Source organism: Lagopus muta, chromosome 6 (assembly GCF_023343835.1).
Source record: "Lagopus muta isolate bLagMut1 chromosome 6, bLagMut1 primary, whole genome shotgun sequence".
In the NCBI taxonomy this organism is placed as follows: Eukaryota; Metazoa; Chordata; class Aves; order Galliformes; family Phasianidae; genus Lagopus; species Lagopus muta.
In genome coordinates this window covers 44,207,000-44,225,089 of record NC_064438.1, presented here as the reverse complement: position 1 = coordinate 44,225,089, position 18,090 = coordinate 44,207,000, and the positions used below count along the sequence as shown (strand labels likewise).

At 39.5% G+C, this 18,090-nt stretch overlaps 1 protein-coding gene across 1 annotated transcript in view; it reads left to right on the top strand.

The window, feature by feature from the left end:
• Nucleotides 1–242: 242 nt before the first annotated feature.
• PPP4R3A (protein phosphatase 4 regulatory subunit 3A) overlaps nt 243–18,090 on the top strand; it is a 39,169-nt gene continuing 21,321 nt past the window's right edge. The window contains exons 1-3 of the mRNA XM_048948802.1: nt 243–507; nt 7,300–7,355; nt 15,998–16,096. Of these exons, the coding sequence (XP_048804759.1) occupies nt 366–507; nt 7,300–7,355; nt 15,998–16,096 (297 nt within the window). The 5' untranslated portion in view covers nt 243–365. The remainder of the gene's footprint in view (nt 508–7,299; nt 7,356–15,997; nt 16,097–18,090) is intronic.

Sequence of the window (18,090 nt, the reverse complement as noted above, 5' to 3'; positions counted from 1 at the left end):
TCAGTCCGGCCTCGGCGCTTCCCGCTCGGGCCCCGGGCCGCCCGCCGCTTCCGCCGCCCCGGATCCGCGCCTTCTCCGCGTTCCGTCCCTCGCCGCCTCTCCCCGCGGTGCCCTGCCCGCCTTTTGTCGGCTGGACCCGGAGCAGCGCCTCTCCCCGCCGTTTCCCCGTGCCTCGGCCCTCCTCCTCCGCGGCCATGAGGATCTCGTCGGAGCGCTGAGCGGCGGGACGAAGAGCTCTCCCGGCGCGGCCGCGTGGGGCTGCCGCCCTCCTTCCCGCCGCCCCGCGAGGGGGCCCGGCCCCCGGCCGCCCGCACGCTCCATCGGCTTTTGCGAAGCGGCGCGGTGGCCGCGGTGCCGGCGGCACGATGACTGACACCCGGCGCAGGGTGAAGGTTTACACGCTGAACGAGGACCGGCAGTGGGACGACCGAGGCACGGGGCATGTGTCCTCCTGCTACGTGGAGCGGCTGAAGGGCATGTCCCTGCTAGTCAGGGCGGAGAGCGATGGTGAGTGCGCGCCGAGCTCTGCGGCCTCGTGCTGCCCTGGAAAGCCCTGGGCTTAGCTTTGTGCGCCTGTGTTTCGCAGCGTAATTCAAACGTGGTAACTACAAGCGAGCTTCAGGCGTTTTTCTCTCTTCTTACTCCGCGTGGGGGAAACGGGAGGCTGCTATCGAGTGCGGGCGTAGTAGGTGCTGGGTTCGCGGGGAATACGCAGCGTTTCGTACCAACGCGGTCAGGTCTGGTTGTGAGCACTGTGCGGGTGTGGGTATCTCGTGATCCGTCTCCAGCTGCCCGGCATGCTCCCGCTTCAGAACTGGTCGCTGTGATCTACCTGTCCTCAGGTGTTTCTGGAAATGACCCCTCTTGGAAGAAGCGCTCAGACTCTAATCGTGTTTCTTAGTCACCTGATGACCTCTTAAAGAATCTGTCTAATATCCATTTCTTTTCTCTCTTGCACTCTCTCCTTTCTTCTAAGAATTAAGGCATCCTACTATCTATCAACAGTTAGCAAAGTGCAGTTGTAGTAGAAAAGAATGGACAGAATAGCACACTTTTTTCTCATCATGAAATAGTATCTCAGTTCTTAACCGACTCTAGATCTCACTGTAAGTAGAATGATGCATTATCCATTTCTCTCACTTTTTATGACAAAATTTACTGCAGGCTAAGTAGTAGTGTCTACAATAGATGCATTTGAACTACTCTTGGTTGTTGGTGGAGTGAGCACTATGGTCAGGTTTTAAATTATATGTTTTAAATTATATCTGGCATGTAATTTTTGCTGGTAATGTCTGTCAGTGCATGCCTCGGTGCTCTAAGTGTACAGCTGTGTCCAGTGGGTTGTGACCAGTAAAAGGTGATCTTTCATTTTTCTTCCATGTTTTTTTTCTTCATTGTAGAAGCTAGGATGAAAAGCACCTTGAGCATCACTGATTCTCACTGTTTGTGAAAGTTATGTACAGCAAGCAGATCATAAGCTGATGTGGAGGAACAAACTTGAATCTGAGCAGGTTTTTGATGTTTGGTCTTCTGATTTAACCATGAATCTCAGGGTTTTGTAGTTTCTTAATTATACTTGAAAAATTGGTGCTTATTTTGGGGGGTTGGATGGAGCTAGGTGATATTCAAGGCCCCTTTCAACCAAACTATTCTATGATTCTGAGGTTTTATTTGTGTATTCTACAATGAAGAAGCTTCCTTCTTAGTCTGACCAGCTTTTCAGTGTAAGAGAAAACACACAGAATGGAAAGAAACTTTGTTTAGTTTGAACATGAGGGAAGGAGGTGAGGAGATTATCATTGTACTTTCAGACAAACCTTGTGTTGCCATGTATTTTGTTGTGGATACAGCCCTTGCTGCTACTGCTGCACTCAGGAGCTCTGTTAGTGACGATTTAAAAACTGTCATGTCTGTTACATGCTAATCAGTTTCCTAACTTACTTATTTTTGTTCCTCGTGGGAAAGAAAGTGAAAGGACCATGAGTTGCTTGTGAAGAAATAGTCCATTCACACTAAGATCACTTGGCTTTGAGTGGTAAGACCGATTTGAGCCAGTCGGGTTGTTGCTGCCAGTGAACAATCTATAAGGTGGAAAGCATAACTTGGTGTAAAGGACCCCAAAACAAACTCAAAGTCTTTGCTTTGTGCTGTGTAACTAAGGCACTTTAATCAGAACAGTGTGCTCACACATGGTAATTGCTCATAGTACACAGAAATACACCCAATAGCTTGCACACATCAGATCTGTCTCAGCACATGCTTCAAGAGTAGCAAATAACGTGCAGTGTGTAAGTTCTTAATTTAGTCAGTAGTATCTGTCTGGCTTGGATAAGTGTGCACTCTATTAATAGGCCAGTTTTTTTTTTCTAACTTGCTTGTGTCAAACACCTCACAAAATCTGATTTGTGGATTAAAGAAAGCACATTCTGTCGTCATTAAATGTGAGCAAATAATTTAGGAAAAGATGATGCCAAACTTAAAACCACATGTTTCAGGTAGTGTGCAGTTGATGTTCCCTCACATGCTTTTTTTAACTAGAAGTCGATAGCTTCTGGTTCCCAAAATTGTGCAAGCACTAGGAACTTGACCTATATAGCATTACTTCCACGTCTCCGTTTTGTTCTTGTATTGTCTTTTTGTCAGCTCCTCCTCTTTCCACAATGAAATTCTTCCTTCCTCCTTTTATAAACTAGCTTTTCCTAGTGTTTGTGCTGAGATTCATCCTGTGCACGTTGCTTGTTCTTGCTGATGTGCTCCAGGAAGCTGGCTGGGAAGCTGGGATCTGACAGAAGCTGAAGGCCCTGCTTCCTGAGTGGGGGCTGTGAGCAGCGGTTCCCCTCTGCACTGGAAATTCCCACTCTGGTTCCACTGCCTGCATGCCAGCAGCAGCTGAGGTCAACTGGCTGGCTCTGTAGGCTGGCACATCCTTCAGGCTTCCAGTTGTGCAGCTCCATGGCTGCTGTGCAGATGGTTGGGTTTTTATGATAGGGTCAGGGTATTCAGATAAGAGTTGGAGTCATTATGCCAAATCCAAGGTAAGCTAGCATGCTGAATTGGAGTAATAAAGAAGCTGCAATTCTACTCACTTCTTATCTGTAGAGCTTTTGTTTTTAACATAGACTTAAAAAAAATTTAGGGCAAATGAGTGGTTTGTGTTACAGAGGTGTCTGTTGTGTTCCCAGGCACCATTGGAGTCATTGTGGGAAATTTGGAGTGATCTCCGATATTATTTTTCTTTAGACTGCTGTGGCTTGACTGGTTCTTGAACTGTCTGTGTGCTTCTGGTGCTCATGGTGTGGTTTCAGATCCCTTTATGTTCTGAGCTCAGATAACTGAGGTGACCCTTAGAGTGAACTTCTGTTCAACTAACTTAGGGCAGTTTGAAAGCTTAAACTTTTAAAAAATGCTTACCAGTCCAGTGACCCCACTTTGACAAGCCAGAATGAGTTCTTCCACTGGAGGCCATATTGCCTTGCCATCTTCTTGTTGCTTTCCTTTTATACAGACTCAAGGGCTTACATCTTATTTTTATTTCACTTTTTTTTTTTTAAGGAAAATGGCCCAGAAACTGCTTGCACTTGATCCTGAACATCTTACACCTTCTCTGGGTGTTTCTTCTTTTGTTTGTTTTTGTTTTTTTTTTTTCTTGTTTTCATGCTGCTACTGCTGTTAGGGGTACTGTGCTAATGCTGAGCCCTAAGCCAGTAAGGCTGGTGTGCAACAGTAAGCTGCTTGGGCACTTGTTCAGGGAAGCAGCTCAATTTTTGAATAGAAGTCTCCTGCAACAGACCTTTCCTGGAAGAGTATTGCTTTTGGCAAGTTTTAGAACAACAACCAAAAATAGGTAAAATATACTTTTCCTCTTCCCAAGTGGAAGTGCAGTGGATGGGTTTTTCGAGTGCCTTCTCTGCAACATCTTTTTGGAGCGTATGCTCAGGAGTTCTGTTGTTAATCTGTTTAAAAATTAAGATGCTTCCTATAGGGGGGAAAACTAACAAAAGTTTGGAAATTCTTTTCAGCATTAAACAGCTTTTATTCTGATAGAAGGAAATGAGTGACAGTCTTCCTGTCTTTTCCTCCGTTTCCTGTGAAGATAGAACCAAGTAAATTTCATGGAAGAGGAGCAGTATTCCTTACCAGCAGGTCTCCTCCACATGCTTATATGAAAACAATTCTGCAGTTCTGTTGCTGAGGTCTACTGCTTTGGGACATTTGATGTTCTTTAAGTGTCTTCTAAAACAGCATTGCTTATGTAGTTTCTTTTCAGCAAACCATTCGCTGTGTACAAAGTCACATCACAGAATGACTTTGCACTAACAAAAAAAAATAAAAAGCCAAATGGGTATAGCTGTGCTGTATTGCGTTACAGTGCCGAATAAGAGAATTCTGCCATCAGTGGTGGTTTCAGGTGTTACTTTCAGGCACGGTTCTTTCGCAGTTACCTCTGCAAATTCATTTAAGGTTGTAATTTAGAGAACAAGTAGATCTGTGTAACTGTGGGGAGATTTATTTAAAAACATTGTTTATATTTAGCTGATTTTTCAGGTCTTTATTCTCTTTGAATAAAGTCATTGGGGAATGAGGTGAAATTTTATTGGTATGAAGTAGTTTGGATGGTTCTGATATATTGCAGGATATTGCCAACAGAAAAATAATTTTCTGACAAGTGAAAGAATAAGGCTGTTGATTGGTATTTAGAAATTGATGCTGTGGTATATTGAACTTGATAACATTTTTCTAAGGAACGCACTTGTGTTACAGGTATCTGTTACTGTTGCCTGCTTCCCAGTAGTATCAGGCCTATCGTAGTCTCTTTCTGGGAAAGGGCCTGATGCTGTAAAACCTACTGCAGAAAAATAGACTTAGTGAACTAACTTCTGGAATAACCACTCACTTAAAAAAATATATATATATTATTATTATTTTTTTAATTTTTATTCTTGGCTTGAACCCTTTTTGGAACCCAAATTGCACAAACGGAGCATCAGTTTATCCAGAAGGATGGACTCCTAGCTGTTACAGGCTGTAGGGTGCAGTTTACACTTCAGTACATTTCTATTTCTGAGTTCATATTTTTCTAGATATTGTCCAGAGTGGTGAGGAATAAGTTGAATCATGTGGGAGTGAGGAGCTAGTCAAGCCTTATAAGGCTTGATTTGTCTTTCCTGCAGGCATCAGGTTTGGAAGGGAAGAAATGCTCCTTTGTGGCCAGTCTGGTAAAGAAGCCATTTTCTAATGTCTTCTCCCAGCCTGGAAGATGTACTGTCTGGTTTGAGTTGTCTTCAAGGTTTTTTTAAATTGTATTATGGCAGACGTGGAATTGGAGTCATGTGACTTTATGCTGATTTCAGGATTTCCATGTCTACGTGCTTTTTCAGATCTAAGAATGGTGTTGAAACACCAATTGCTTGTAATCTTGCAGGATTCTCATTCATGTTTGCTGCTATTATTACTAGACAGAAGCCTTCCTAGAAGACAGTCAATGAAGTTAGTAGCATGAGGTAGCATTCTAAAACCCCAGCTGAAGCTGGGAGTTTGAAACTGAAAGAAAGATGGAAGAGAAATGCTTACTGCTTTTAGCTGTTGGTGGTAACAGCAAAAGGAGCATTGTGTGTAGATACTCTCTAGGCAAACCCAACGTTTGAAGCCTGAAACTATGGCCTGAGTACCATATGTGTATTGGATTCATCACTATAGCTCATCCTCAAAGTTTTCCTTCTTTATTTTAACTCTGTAGTTGTTTTTTTTCTGTAACTGTGCTCTCAGGCTTCAGCTGTTACCAAGGCAGTTTAATTGATACGGGTTAAAAAATGGAGAAGCTCTGAGAAAGAAAGGGTGATATGTATTGTTGATTTTTTTATTTTTATTTTTTTAGGAGGTAGGGTTTTTGTTTTTCGTTTTCTCTTTGTGTTGTTTTCCCCTTGAGGGCCATTTAACTCAATTTCATTGTTGGATTGTATCTGGATTTGTAAGCTACTCTTCTTGTAAGGGCAGTGTGAGGCAGGCACATCTCCTTAAGCCAGCATGGTTCCTGAATGCTGTTGCTCTGCAATTCTTCCTAAGAAATCAGGTAGAAGCAGCAGTCACAGGTAAGTTTAAAAAATAAAAATAAAAAAAATCTGAGCCTTATAATTCTTCAGTGAATATGAAAGTTCTTGTTAAAGTTCTAGGTTCATTGAGTAATAACATTTATTGCCCTACAGACAGGGAACTCTTCTGATATTTGCTGTTCTTTAATGGTCTTCTGTTTCAGTGAGTAAAATTTTGTGATTAGATTCATCAGTCTCTTCCTTCACCTCCTCCAACCTAACGCCTTCCATTAATTAGCAGCAGTTCCACAAGAGCGGTGCATATTGTTTCGTGACTGTGACTTACAGGGTTTGGTATGGTGACACTTTGTCAGCAAGTGCTGGTTTGGGGGTATTTTTGGTGTGGATTTATGAATGGCACACACTTCAAATAGTGAAACCTATTGAGCCATAATCTGTTCAACAAGTTGATTCTACTGTACTATCTAGAAATAGTGTTTCCATTCCAAGTATGTTCTTCAAATCCAAGTAATTTGTTTGTCTGTCATGCCTTCAAATTCTTGTGCTTCTCTGTTTGAGGTGGTTGAAGCATTTCATTTTTTCTTCTACTGAGATTTTGGGAGACTACTTAAGATTGCTTCAGTTGGCAAATGTTTCAGTAATAGATTAGTTTTATATCTTAGAACTGTTATGTAACTCAGTAGTTGATAAGTTTGAATATCTACTGAAGAATAAATGTAAACTGGTAGATGAATGGAAGAGTGCCTCTAAGGGATACCTGAGGCCTTATGCTTCAGTTACAGACACTTTGCACTGTCAGTATATTTGTCATGTATGTTGAATGAAGCTCTGCAGATGCCTATGCCGAGGTCGTGGTTGTCACAGTTCCTCACTTGCTGGCAGCTGAACAGTAAGGTGGATGAGGGATGTGATGTGCTCACAGGTAAAAGCAAATAAAAATGCTTTGTTGTTTTTCTAGCAAGGTCAGTCCTCTAAGCTAAGCTGGACTTATATTAACATTGCTGCTTATGCAGAAGGAGGCTTTATTTCAGAGTGTGGCAGAGTTTGAGAATCCAGTCCTCAGATGCTCCTGAATGTTCTGTTTATGTGGAAAAATATCTTGAAAGATGAAGTTGTAGAATATGGATTAAGTCTGTCTGTCGCTGGGAGGGAAGATGTTAATACCCACCTGAGGGAAGAGTGTTCAGAAAAATTGTGATGAGATTGAAATTCTAGTACACATGTAAATAAATGGAACTTTTCTTTCTAGGTTCTCTTCTTTTGGAGTCCAAAATTAACCCGAATACAGCGTACCAGAAGCAACAGGTAAACATATTGTCTTTTCTTCACTTGTAACAGCAGTTTTTTAACATCAGAAATTGTTAGATTTATCTCTATTGCAATTGATATTGTATGTTCTGGTACCCCCAGTGGGAAACAAAGTAGTGCTCACCATTTCTGTGCGTTCTTGTGAAGTTATCTGTCCTGCTTGCACACAGACACACACACACAAAAATTTTGTGGGTGAAATGGACAAGGCACAGTTGTGACAGTCAGTAATTAGCTGAGGTTCCAGAGGTTTATAGTATCTGAAACTTAACACCATCTGGCTTTTTTCTTAATATTTCTGATACTGCAGCTTTCAATGTAATTTCTTTAAGAGAAGACTAGAATTCTTTAAAACTATACGTATATCTTTCCTTTTGGCTTTTACTTGAAAGATGGATTTGGGTTAATTCTGCTTCAAAGTGTACCATATTCATCAAAGTAACTTCCCAGCTGTAGCCTGCACCTCACTTCAGTTATTTAAGACACACTTTGTGAGGCTCCTAAAGAATGCTCTGTAGGTGGATGAGGAGAAGCGGACTGTAGGTTGCTGATGTTACTGAGATGGATGCTGCAGGGTACTCTTAGGGACTGAAAATGCCGAACCAAATTGTGTTTTGTTGCCCGTCTGGTCATCATCTCAGACTGCTAAAATCCTGTCAGGTGCACGGGACATTTTAAACTGTTTAAGCTGAAGACTGAGAAGTGTTTTCTTAGAAGCATGGATGCAGTTCAGTTTTGCTTGCAGGTAGTTGCAGCGGTTCACTGGCTACAGCTGTCTGTAGGCTTGCGTGCTGAAAATAGTAGAACCAGTCTGGGTTAAAAGCACCCCTTCTTGGAAATATTTTGAGTTTACTTTGTATCTGCTCCTTGATATAATTCATCACACACGATATAAACAGTCAGTACTGAACAACTGATAAGGGCAGCGTGGCGTGGAGAATCAATTGCAGGATGTAAGTAAGGACAAGACCAGCAAAAATGCTAAGCAAACTAGCTCTTAGTTGTAATCCTCCCTGGCTTGAGGTCATGGTTCTGTGACAGAGTAGCTCCAGCTTTAGGACTCCTAAAATAATGTTGACTATCTCACAGCTTTGTGGCATAGAGTGCTAATCTAAAATAAACATGTTTTGCTGGTTCAAATCTGCTCAAAGAGCTTTGAGGGGTTAACTTTGTGTCAACAGACTTTGTCAGATCAAGCGTGAAGTGTCCTCAAAGTAGGCATAAAATTGTAAGATCAGTGTAAACCACCACGCATGCTTGTCAGTACAAACTTCTGCTTATTGCTAGTTGGGGCCGAGTGTGTATTGTAATCTAGAGCTGAACAAATCTGATACTGATGATTGCAAAAACATGGCTAGAGAAATAAAAATATTAAACATGAGTCTGACCTACCGGAGCAGCACTTTATTTGTTGGAAAATGGGAAGTGCCAGTCCTAAAGCTTCCAAATGCTATGTGGACAGAAATTGATAGACAATTTGTTTTCACTGTTTAAGCAGTGCAGCCTTTCATTGAATTCAGGTTTCTACTCTGAGCCTTAGAAATACCAAATCTTTCTTGGTGTGTGTAGTAAGCCTACTTTGCAGCACATTGTTTTTCAAGTAAAGTATACACATCCTTTTGCTCAGTAAAAGCCAAGTTCATAATTTAAACATGATTCCATGTGATCTGGGGTTGGAGTGTAGCTGCTGTAATGAGCTGCTTCTTTCCAGCTGTGTTCCTCACAATTCTGAACTGTCTAAACTCACTAAAACAAAAGAAAATCGACTTTATTACTCCAGACAAGTTTTCTGATCTGGTTTTCTCTGTCAATCAGCAGAAGTTTTAAATCAGCTCGCACAAGATCCACTGATGGAACTGTGCAGCTATACATTGAAATTGTTCTTACCATGACAACTTTAGCATGTGGCATTTTGGTATATGATGGAATAAGGGGATGAGTTCTGACTTTCATCCAGGCTGACATGAAGCTTGTAAGAAGAAAGTCTTCTACTGAACCTGATTTGTGGTTGGAAGGAATGAGAGGTATGATAAATAAGTATCTAGAGAGTATTTCCTCTGTCAGTTGCTCTGAGTTCTTCAGCATGCATACCAACATCTTTTGTGATGAACAGTGAAGGTTTTTTTCTACTAATATAAGCACCTTCTACCTACTCTGCCGCACTATTGCCAGCATGAAACAGATTGTTTCTTGGATTGCAAACATTATGAGTTATGTAGTCAGGGTTTACATATGTGTTTTATAGTAACTGCCCAGCTCAGATCTTTGTAAAAATAATGATGAAGATCTGAGTAGAAGTTTGCTTTGCTTCCGCCTGTCTCTTGGCATGTAAAACATCCATGGAGACTACAAAAAGCAAAGGAAAACACTCTGCGAATCTGAACTTCCAGTCAAAACTTATCAAATTGTCTGCTTTAGATTTCTTGTTTTTTAGGATTGTAAGCAGTGCTTGCTACTTATTTTGGCATATTCAGGTTTCTGTTTGGATATAAATATGAATATAAATGGTGGTAGGTACAACTGCCCACTCTTTTCCTTTGGAGAAGAATTCTGGGCAAATCTTGAGACCTGCTCTGGGGCTGCTGCTTTTGGTAAGTCAGCATAGTGCTGAGCTACGTCAGCTTGCACAGCCTGCTCCCCAGGCTTCCCAGACAGCCTGCTATCATGAGGCTTAGCATAACTCGGGACAGTAAGAAAGCTCGAGGAAATTAACATCCCATGGCTCCAAAACAAGGACTTATTAAGTAATATTTGCAGGCAGAACACTTCTAAACTGAGAAAAAAGTTCATTAGAACAGCCACTCGTATTCCTGTGTGTTATCATTTTGTAATGTTAATACCAACAAAACATGTAATGGTACAACAACTTTATGAAATATACTGGATTTAATTCTGTAGCACACAGCTTAAAAGAAATTTCTGTTTAGTAAGTGGGTTTTAGCTACAGTATGTGGCACCTGGTCTGCATGTTGTATGCTCAGTTTTCTTGTTCTGTTGTGTGTGTGTGTGTGTATATATAATTTAAACATTAACTTTTATTTATATATATATATATATATATATATATACACACACACACACAAATTATTTTCTGTATTTACTTTTAATAGTAATGTCCTGGTAAAGTCTTTTTTTTTTTTTTTTTTTTTCTAAAGACTTCTGTTTACACTGCTGATTTTTTTTTAATGCTGTTCTCAAATTTTTTTTTAAGGTTAAAATGATATAATTTGGGGGTGTTAGTAGTCACAGAGAGGCTGTTCTCAAACAAGTGATTCTTATTCAATAAAAAGAATCTTGCAGTTGTATTTTAGGACATTACACATCTTCCTATGCAGCCTTAAGGGGGAATTTATCTGGAGAGAAAGCTGATAGGAGTGTGAAGTCAAGAATGCGCTTTAATACACTTTGATAGTGCTTCAGCAGTAGAACAGTAAGACTTATGTCATCCATGTACATCTTGTAGCCCAGTGATGAAGTTGCATCCTTTCTGTGCCTCAAACAAAACTAGAGTTACTTACAGCTTACATTCACGTAGTCTTGTCTTTGTACCACAGTCTTCGGCGTCTCATGTCCTGTGCTTTGGCAGTCATGCTTTCAGTTCCTCACAAGAATACAAAGCTTAAATTGATCCGGAGTACTGCTTACTGGCTGCGTAGCTGGAAAGAGTCTACCCTTGTGTGATGAAGATCAAACTTGTTCACCATGAAGATGCATTTGAAAAGAACCAAAAACAACTGTTAGAATGCTCAGAGAAGATGAACTTCTGATGCTTGCTGTCAAAAGCAAGCAAACCAACAGCGGAACTTTCAATAAAACTTGTGCTTATTGCAGCAGTGATAGTAAGGAAGTGTGTGTTTTTGTGGGGCGGGAGGAAAAGAGAGAGGACTGTGACTGCATGCAGTTGGTTCACTTATTTTAAGTGGATGATCAAATGTTCTTTATCTTGACAAATTTTCCCATGAACTCTATTATTTTGCTGGATATGGCTGCTAGGCCAGTGAATTGAGGCTCTGTTACGGAACGAGTAAATTGACTTTATTCATGTAATTGACGCATGGAAATGCAGCTGTGAAGCGGCAAACTGGAGAAGTCAAGTCTGACTGTTGGAAGCTCTCCTAGAAGCTAACAGAAAACATTTTGCTGGAAGTCTGAATGTGGCCTTGATGTGTTACTCCAGTTTTGGAGATAACTAGCTAGCACATGCAGGTAACCAGGTTCTGCATGAAGAAGTGCATAAAACCCAATTCTGAATTAGCTTTGTATTACATTAATGAGGTGAGACTTTTTAACGTGAGCACTTTGCTGCAGCCTACCATGATAGCTGTGTATGTGTAACTCAACAAACCTGGGCAGTGCCAGTAATTTATTTCATAAGCAGAAAGTTGGGGACTGTACTTCTACTACTTTTGCAAGTAGTTGAATAGCAAGATTCTAAGAAGTGGATTGTCATGCCATTTGAAATGTAGGCTCAGCAGATAAGGCAAGCTGGCCATCAGGCTGTCCAGGAGGGTAGAAACAGCCTTACTCTGAACTTCCAGTGGGTCATAGGCTAAGGCACTTGAGGGCCAGTAGGAAGGGATTCGTTCATTCTTTTTAAATAAAAAAAAAATGATGAAAGACTTTCTAATTTGGGGCACAGTTACTTCGAGATAGTAGCCTCAGTCTCATGGGGGTGGATAGTAGATAAGTAAGCATTCACTTTTTTTTTTTTTTTTTAAATATATTTTCACTGCTAACAAAAATGTGCTTCAGAGGAGAAGAAATAAGTTTTCTTGTTCCTTACCACATCAGGAAGGAGATCTGAAATCAGTCTTCTAGCAGAAGCAAGCAAAGATACTAGTTACTCTTGAATTTCTTTTTATGGAAGTCCAGGGCTTGCTTTGGAGAATGTATGAATGCAGTGCGACATGTGCTAGTCAGCCTTCTAACAGTTAAATAAAACTGATCTGATGTCTAATGAAACCATGACTGCTGATTGATTTGAGATTGGTAGTGTGCATTTAATCACCTCTCTATTAAGGAAAACAATCTTTTGGGAAATAATTATTTCAAAAATAAAGCAATTGGCAGATATTAAGCCCTGGCAACTTAGATAAATTACCGCTGTTTGCTGGCTTAAACTGTTGCGGAAATATTGTTGAAGGTTAGTTTTTGGGAGTGAAATCTCAGGTGAAGATGTAGCTCATGGTAGTGGCTCTTTGAAAACCCGACGTCCTCTTTTTCTAACGCACCAGAGCTTTCTCCAAGCATACCTAACAGAGCTGATTAACAAGCAGCAGAGAAATGCCAAATTGAATTTCAAAAGTTTTGACTTAGGCTGTATGTTTATAAGAGCACCAAAAAAATGAAACTCCCCTGGAATCTTTTTATGAGAATGTTGAGTGTGGGTCTTCTAAAAAGAGCCCATGTTTAGAATTCTTGCTTAAGATTTAGAATTGTTTTAAGCAATTGTTTTAATATTTTTAAGCAATCATAATGAGCAATAATGTGAAAGTGAAGATGAAATTCTGTAAACTGTTTTAAGGCAACAACAAATTTTCTCTGTGCTAAGGTAATGATGACACATCCAGCTGGCACCATTGTCAAAATATTGTTGTAAAGCACCAAGTGATTTTCATGCTTGGAACGGCGCATTCAACCGTACATAAGAAGTTTCCCAATTGTCATAGTATTTTTTCAAAAATGTTGCCAAGTGCTCTAATGCGTCTGGAAAGATGTGAGGAGTGAGGATGCTAGGATTCTTTCACAGCAATCAGTATTAAAAATTTTGATGATAAAATATTTGTCTTTCTTTTATGACTCAACACAGCATATCTAGGGTTTAACAGTTTTCACATTTAAATTGTGTTTGATGGCAAGGCATAAAAACAAATTTCATTTCGAAGTTCATTTTAGTTATCCCATTCACTTCCTTGTCTTAGATACAACATTTTCTATATAATGCAGAAAAAATGGGTACCTTTTTGACCAGTCTGAGCCCAAACGGCTTTCTGAGCAATCTGAGATTGGGGATTTTATGTTTATAGTAAGGCAATTTGCAAAGCTCATCTCTTTGTATCTTTAATCAGTAGCTAATGTTAATACGGGCATTTAGGCACACTCTTGTTTCTTGGGATGGAAGAAGCCGTCTTAAGAAATTTCAGATGCTTTGGAAGTAACAAGGCAATGTTTGGTGTTCAGAAGCAATGTAGTCCTGTCCCGTAACTGAGAGATGCACAGCAATTGATTGACTCAAATTGCACTGTTACACAATTGCAGACCTTGCAGGAACGTTCCCTTAAATAAAACAAGCAGAAAGGGGGCTTTTATTCCTGATTTTTGTCTGAATACACCTGGAATTTCTTTTGGTCACTTTCCTTTAAAATACATGCAGGAGTTTTGCACTGCTTTTCTTTTTGTGATTGTAATCTGTAGAGGTTCTATATAGTTAGAAGATACGGGTTTTTACATAGGGAAGTAGATGAAGGTTTCTGTGTACAGAAATTAAACTTTGAATTGTATGTTATGCAAAACTGCAGTGCGTTTTTCACTTTCTTGTGCTTTCTTTTTACAGCCCCTTTCAGACAAGAAAAGGCATAGGAACAAACATTCTTTTATGAAAGAATCCAGAAAGTAGCAATTCATAAATTCTGTTGAGGCACTGACAGTAATCTATGATATGAAATCCTTAAGCGCTAATAAGACAGATGAATACTTTGAAGTTGTTAACGTTGGCGACTGGAAAATATTTTTCCAGTATTAATAAACGAAATTGGAAGATTATTTTTCTGCAGTTCACTTTGTTCCTGCAGTTCTTAGCTTTGCTATCCAAAGAAGTAATGAAAAAGAGTCAGAATTTGTAGAGGTGAAAAAGTACAACTTGAACTTCCATGCATCTTAGTAGATCTTGTTTAAGAGAAAAGTATTGCTATGCTATGGCCGAATACAGTCTTTTACTTCTGTGGGCATAGTTTCCAAACGTAACCTTACCCATATTTCTTTCAGTTCACTCTTCCTTTTTCTGTCTTCCTTCCATTCTTCCTCTTCCCAGTGTAAAAAGTCTTGTGTTGGTTCAATGCTGGCTTCTATTCAGAGACTCATAGCTTCTGTTCATTTGACTGACAGCAGTTAATATAAATAATGCTGCCCTTACTGATCAGAGGTTGGTCTTGAAAACCACTGCACTACCAACACTGATGCCAGGTTCAAGTTTTAGCTTTTGATCCTGGTGCATAGGATGCATACTGTAGTAAGGTACAGACTGTTTGGTAAAGTAACCATACCTGAAGATACATCCATGTTTAGTGACTGGCGCAACTTCAGTTTTCTTCTTACCCCTTTAACCGCCTTTGTTACTTTGTTCTTTTCCTTTTGGGCCTTCACTTCCAACATTTTTGTAAACTTACTTCTTGTACTCTTTATGAGTCAGCAGAATTAGATGCTGTCAATCTGTCATTACCAGAGTATTTGCACCATGACCAGTGTTGCAGAGAATAAACTATTAACGGTGACTTTCTTCCTTTCGTATTTTGGAGGTGGTCTTCCTAAATCCCTTTCTTCTGTGTACCACCCCCTCTTCAGTCCTTTGGAAATGGAAAGGTGAACTATTTGCCATTTGGAAGGTAAACCCTTCAGTGCTCTGTGGCAGTACAGCTGCTCTGGTAATGGCAAATTGATTATGTTGTGTTGCTTGACTGAGTTTTGATGGAGCCAGAAGTGAAATAAAGTCATTTCTTGAGGCTGTGTGTATTTAATGTGGCCACATTTCAGCTAGCTCTTACAGGAGAACAGAAGACTTCAAAAATAAAATTTGATTCAATGTATAATGCAGATTCTGATCTCTTTTGTGGATTTTTGTAAACTGACCGTTTGGTAAACTATCTTTTTCCAGGGTCAGCTTCCCCTTTCTGTATGCTGGTTTTACATGCAATTTGAGGGCTCTGATAAACTCCTGGCCTATTCAAATAAGTAAATAAGTAGATGGGAGCTTATGTTTCTGGGTAGTCAGTGTAGCTAAGCACACTGTCAACTAACTTCAACAAATCTAGAGTGAAACTTCCTTTCAGAAGTGCAGTTTGGAATGATGTGCATGGTTCAGCATCAGATGTAAGCAAACTCTTAGACACTTAACTCTGTGTATGTGTGTTCAAAGATCTGTTCTTGCTTAACAATTGCAGCATTTTGTAGTTCCTTCAAGCAGCTGTTCTGTGCATTCGCACAGTGTTTCCTGGGGCCTGCTAAAAAAAAGATCAAGACAGTGATTTTAACTTTCATCTTATAAAAGATTGCAGTTTTGTTTGGTCCATTTGAAACAGTATAAAAAAAAGCAGTGTTAATGGTGCTGCGTCTTATCAGAGGATACACTGAGGTGAATGTGGATGTTGTAGATGAGCCTTTTGAGATTAGCAATTTTATGATTGCATGAATTGTGAACTAAAACTTTCCAAGTTATTTTAGAAGTTACTTATTCTGACTTATGCAGAGATGTTTTTAATCCAAAGAATGAAAGTAGGATGATTACATTTGCTCTGTAATACCGTCCTGTTGTAATCAAGTATCAAGCTATCCTTAGTTTAAAATTTTACTCTTTAAGCATTGTTTGGTCTTGGAAAACATAACATAAATCGCCTGAAATGAAAATGCTCCTCCTCTTTTTACAGGATACCTTGATTGTGTGGTCTGAAGCTGAAAACTATGATTTGGCACTTAGCTTTCAAGAAAAAGCAGGCTGTGATGAAATATGGGAAAAAATATGTCAGGTAAGTTTGATAAATGAAAGACAGAGGCACCAAAATAATTTTGTGTTCAAAATTTGTAGTCTATTCTAATAGGTGAGTGTGCACAGAATAGATAGAAAATGAAAACAGAAATGCCCTCTTTTCCACCTTCTCCAAATTTTGCATGTTTGAGTATGAAAACTTTCCCCCAGAAATCCAATATGAACTTTTTTTTTAGAACTTTTGCAGATAATTTTGCTCAACTTAACTTTGTAGATCTCTTATCTTCTGAGGAGGTGTAGCATCAAACTGAGTGCTCAGCAAGTTTCCTAACAGTCTGAAAATTAACTTTTTTTGCTGCTTGACTAGGAGGGAAAAAATTCTTTCTAAGCCTTTCTTGTAGAGAGAAGAATGTGCAAGTTCTTAGTTGATTTTGTAATGTATTTCTTATGAATTTCACTATAATTTTTATGTTTCTTTGTCTCCATTTTTCATTCTTCTGTCTCACTTATCCTTCCAGTTCATGTGAGGGCAGTATTGACTTTCCCAAGAGAAACTCACGTAAACATGACACTGCTTCTGTTGACTGTCAGGTTGTGAAAGAATGATTTTGTAGTTGAAGTAAGAGACAGCTCTTTATGTCTGTGTTATCACCTCAGAGCTTTAATTCTTATGGTTTAAAGAATCAGGCAGTTCCTATGTAGCATGCAGACTTTTTAACATGTGCTAGTTAACTTACAGTGTTTTACCACTAGAAGTTGCTGTCTATATAGTGACTGAAACAGTATTGTTAGGGGCAACGTGCTCAGTTATTAAATATTGACCAATACCCAGAAGAATTTAGTCAGTATATTCACTGATAATGGTTCAGTTTGTCATTTATTGGTTTTGTTTTTATTTTATTATTAGTATTTTTAATTAGTTCCAAGCCTTGCAACTTTTCTTAATTGCTATGTTACATTAGGTGGAATTTCTCTAATTTTTTCCTAATAATTCCTTACACGTTCCCTCTTTGTGCTGTTCAACTACTACATAATTCTCTCGTCCTGTAGCTTAATTTCTTTGAGTTCAGAAATAAAGCAAAAGAAATCAGGCTTCATGACTGCTAGTGGCTAGATCCTTTTTTAACTCCTGAGTCTTTTCAATGCTTTACCACTTTTGTAAATAAGTATAGAAGCATTTTCAAGAACCTCAGCAGTTAAAGGACCACAAGTTGGGGGCAGAAACAAAACGGGGGAGAGGGGAAATTGTGTTCTTGGGAAACACCCAGATAAGAAACCCAGCTTCCTTAGCCTCTAAATAAAGAGCTAGTATTTTTGTAAGAATCCAGTTTCTTTACAATAGCATGGCCTCAAAACAGGATGTATTTTTGTCTTGTGTACTTGTAAGATCTTACGCTTCCTCAGTTGTTACAGCTTTTTCTTAAAGGAAAACTTTGATACCACTTACACTGTAAGTGGTTGATGGTGAAGAAGCAGAATAAGTGGCCTTCAGCAGCACTCTGGGTTTTAATCTATGTATAGGCTTGCTGTTAGCCATGAATATTACTTCTCCCCAATTTTTTTTTTTTTTTTTCTGATTTGCAAGTTTTCTGCCCTTTAATGTATCTGTATTTCTGGATTTGACACACAGATACTACCATTAAGATACAGTTAAAGCTGAAGCACTCTGGTGCCCAAGCCATCTGTCTTAGTTTTTTTTAACTAACTTGTACTTTGCATAGTTTTGTGATTGTATCTTCAGAGATCTCTTTGCAGATCCCTTGCTTTCTTCTTCTGAGAGCTCCGGATTTTTACTGCTCATTTGTAAATGTTGGTTTGGGGTTTTGCGTTTTTAAGTGCTTTGTAGATATTACCTTGGATTCTTTGCCTCTGTTGAGTGCTTAGGAAGTGTATAACAGATTTTGACTTGCGGCTTGCTCTCTTGTCCTGAAAATGTTAACAAGACTGGCCTCCCTACTCTGAGCTTGCAGAAGCTATGAGAAGCATTAAGAACAGATAAACAACCTTAGTTGAACATTAACAGCTATCACTGCA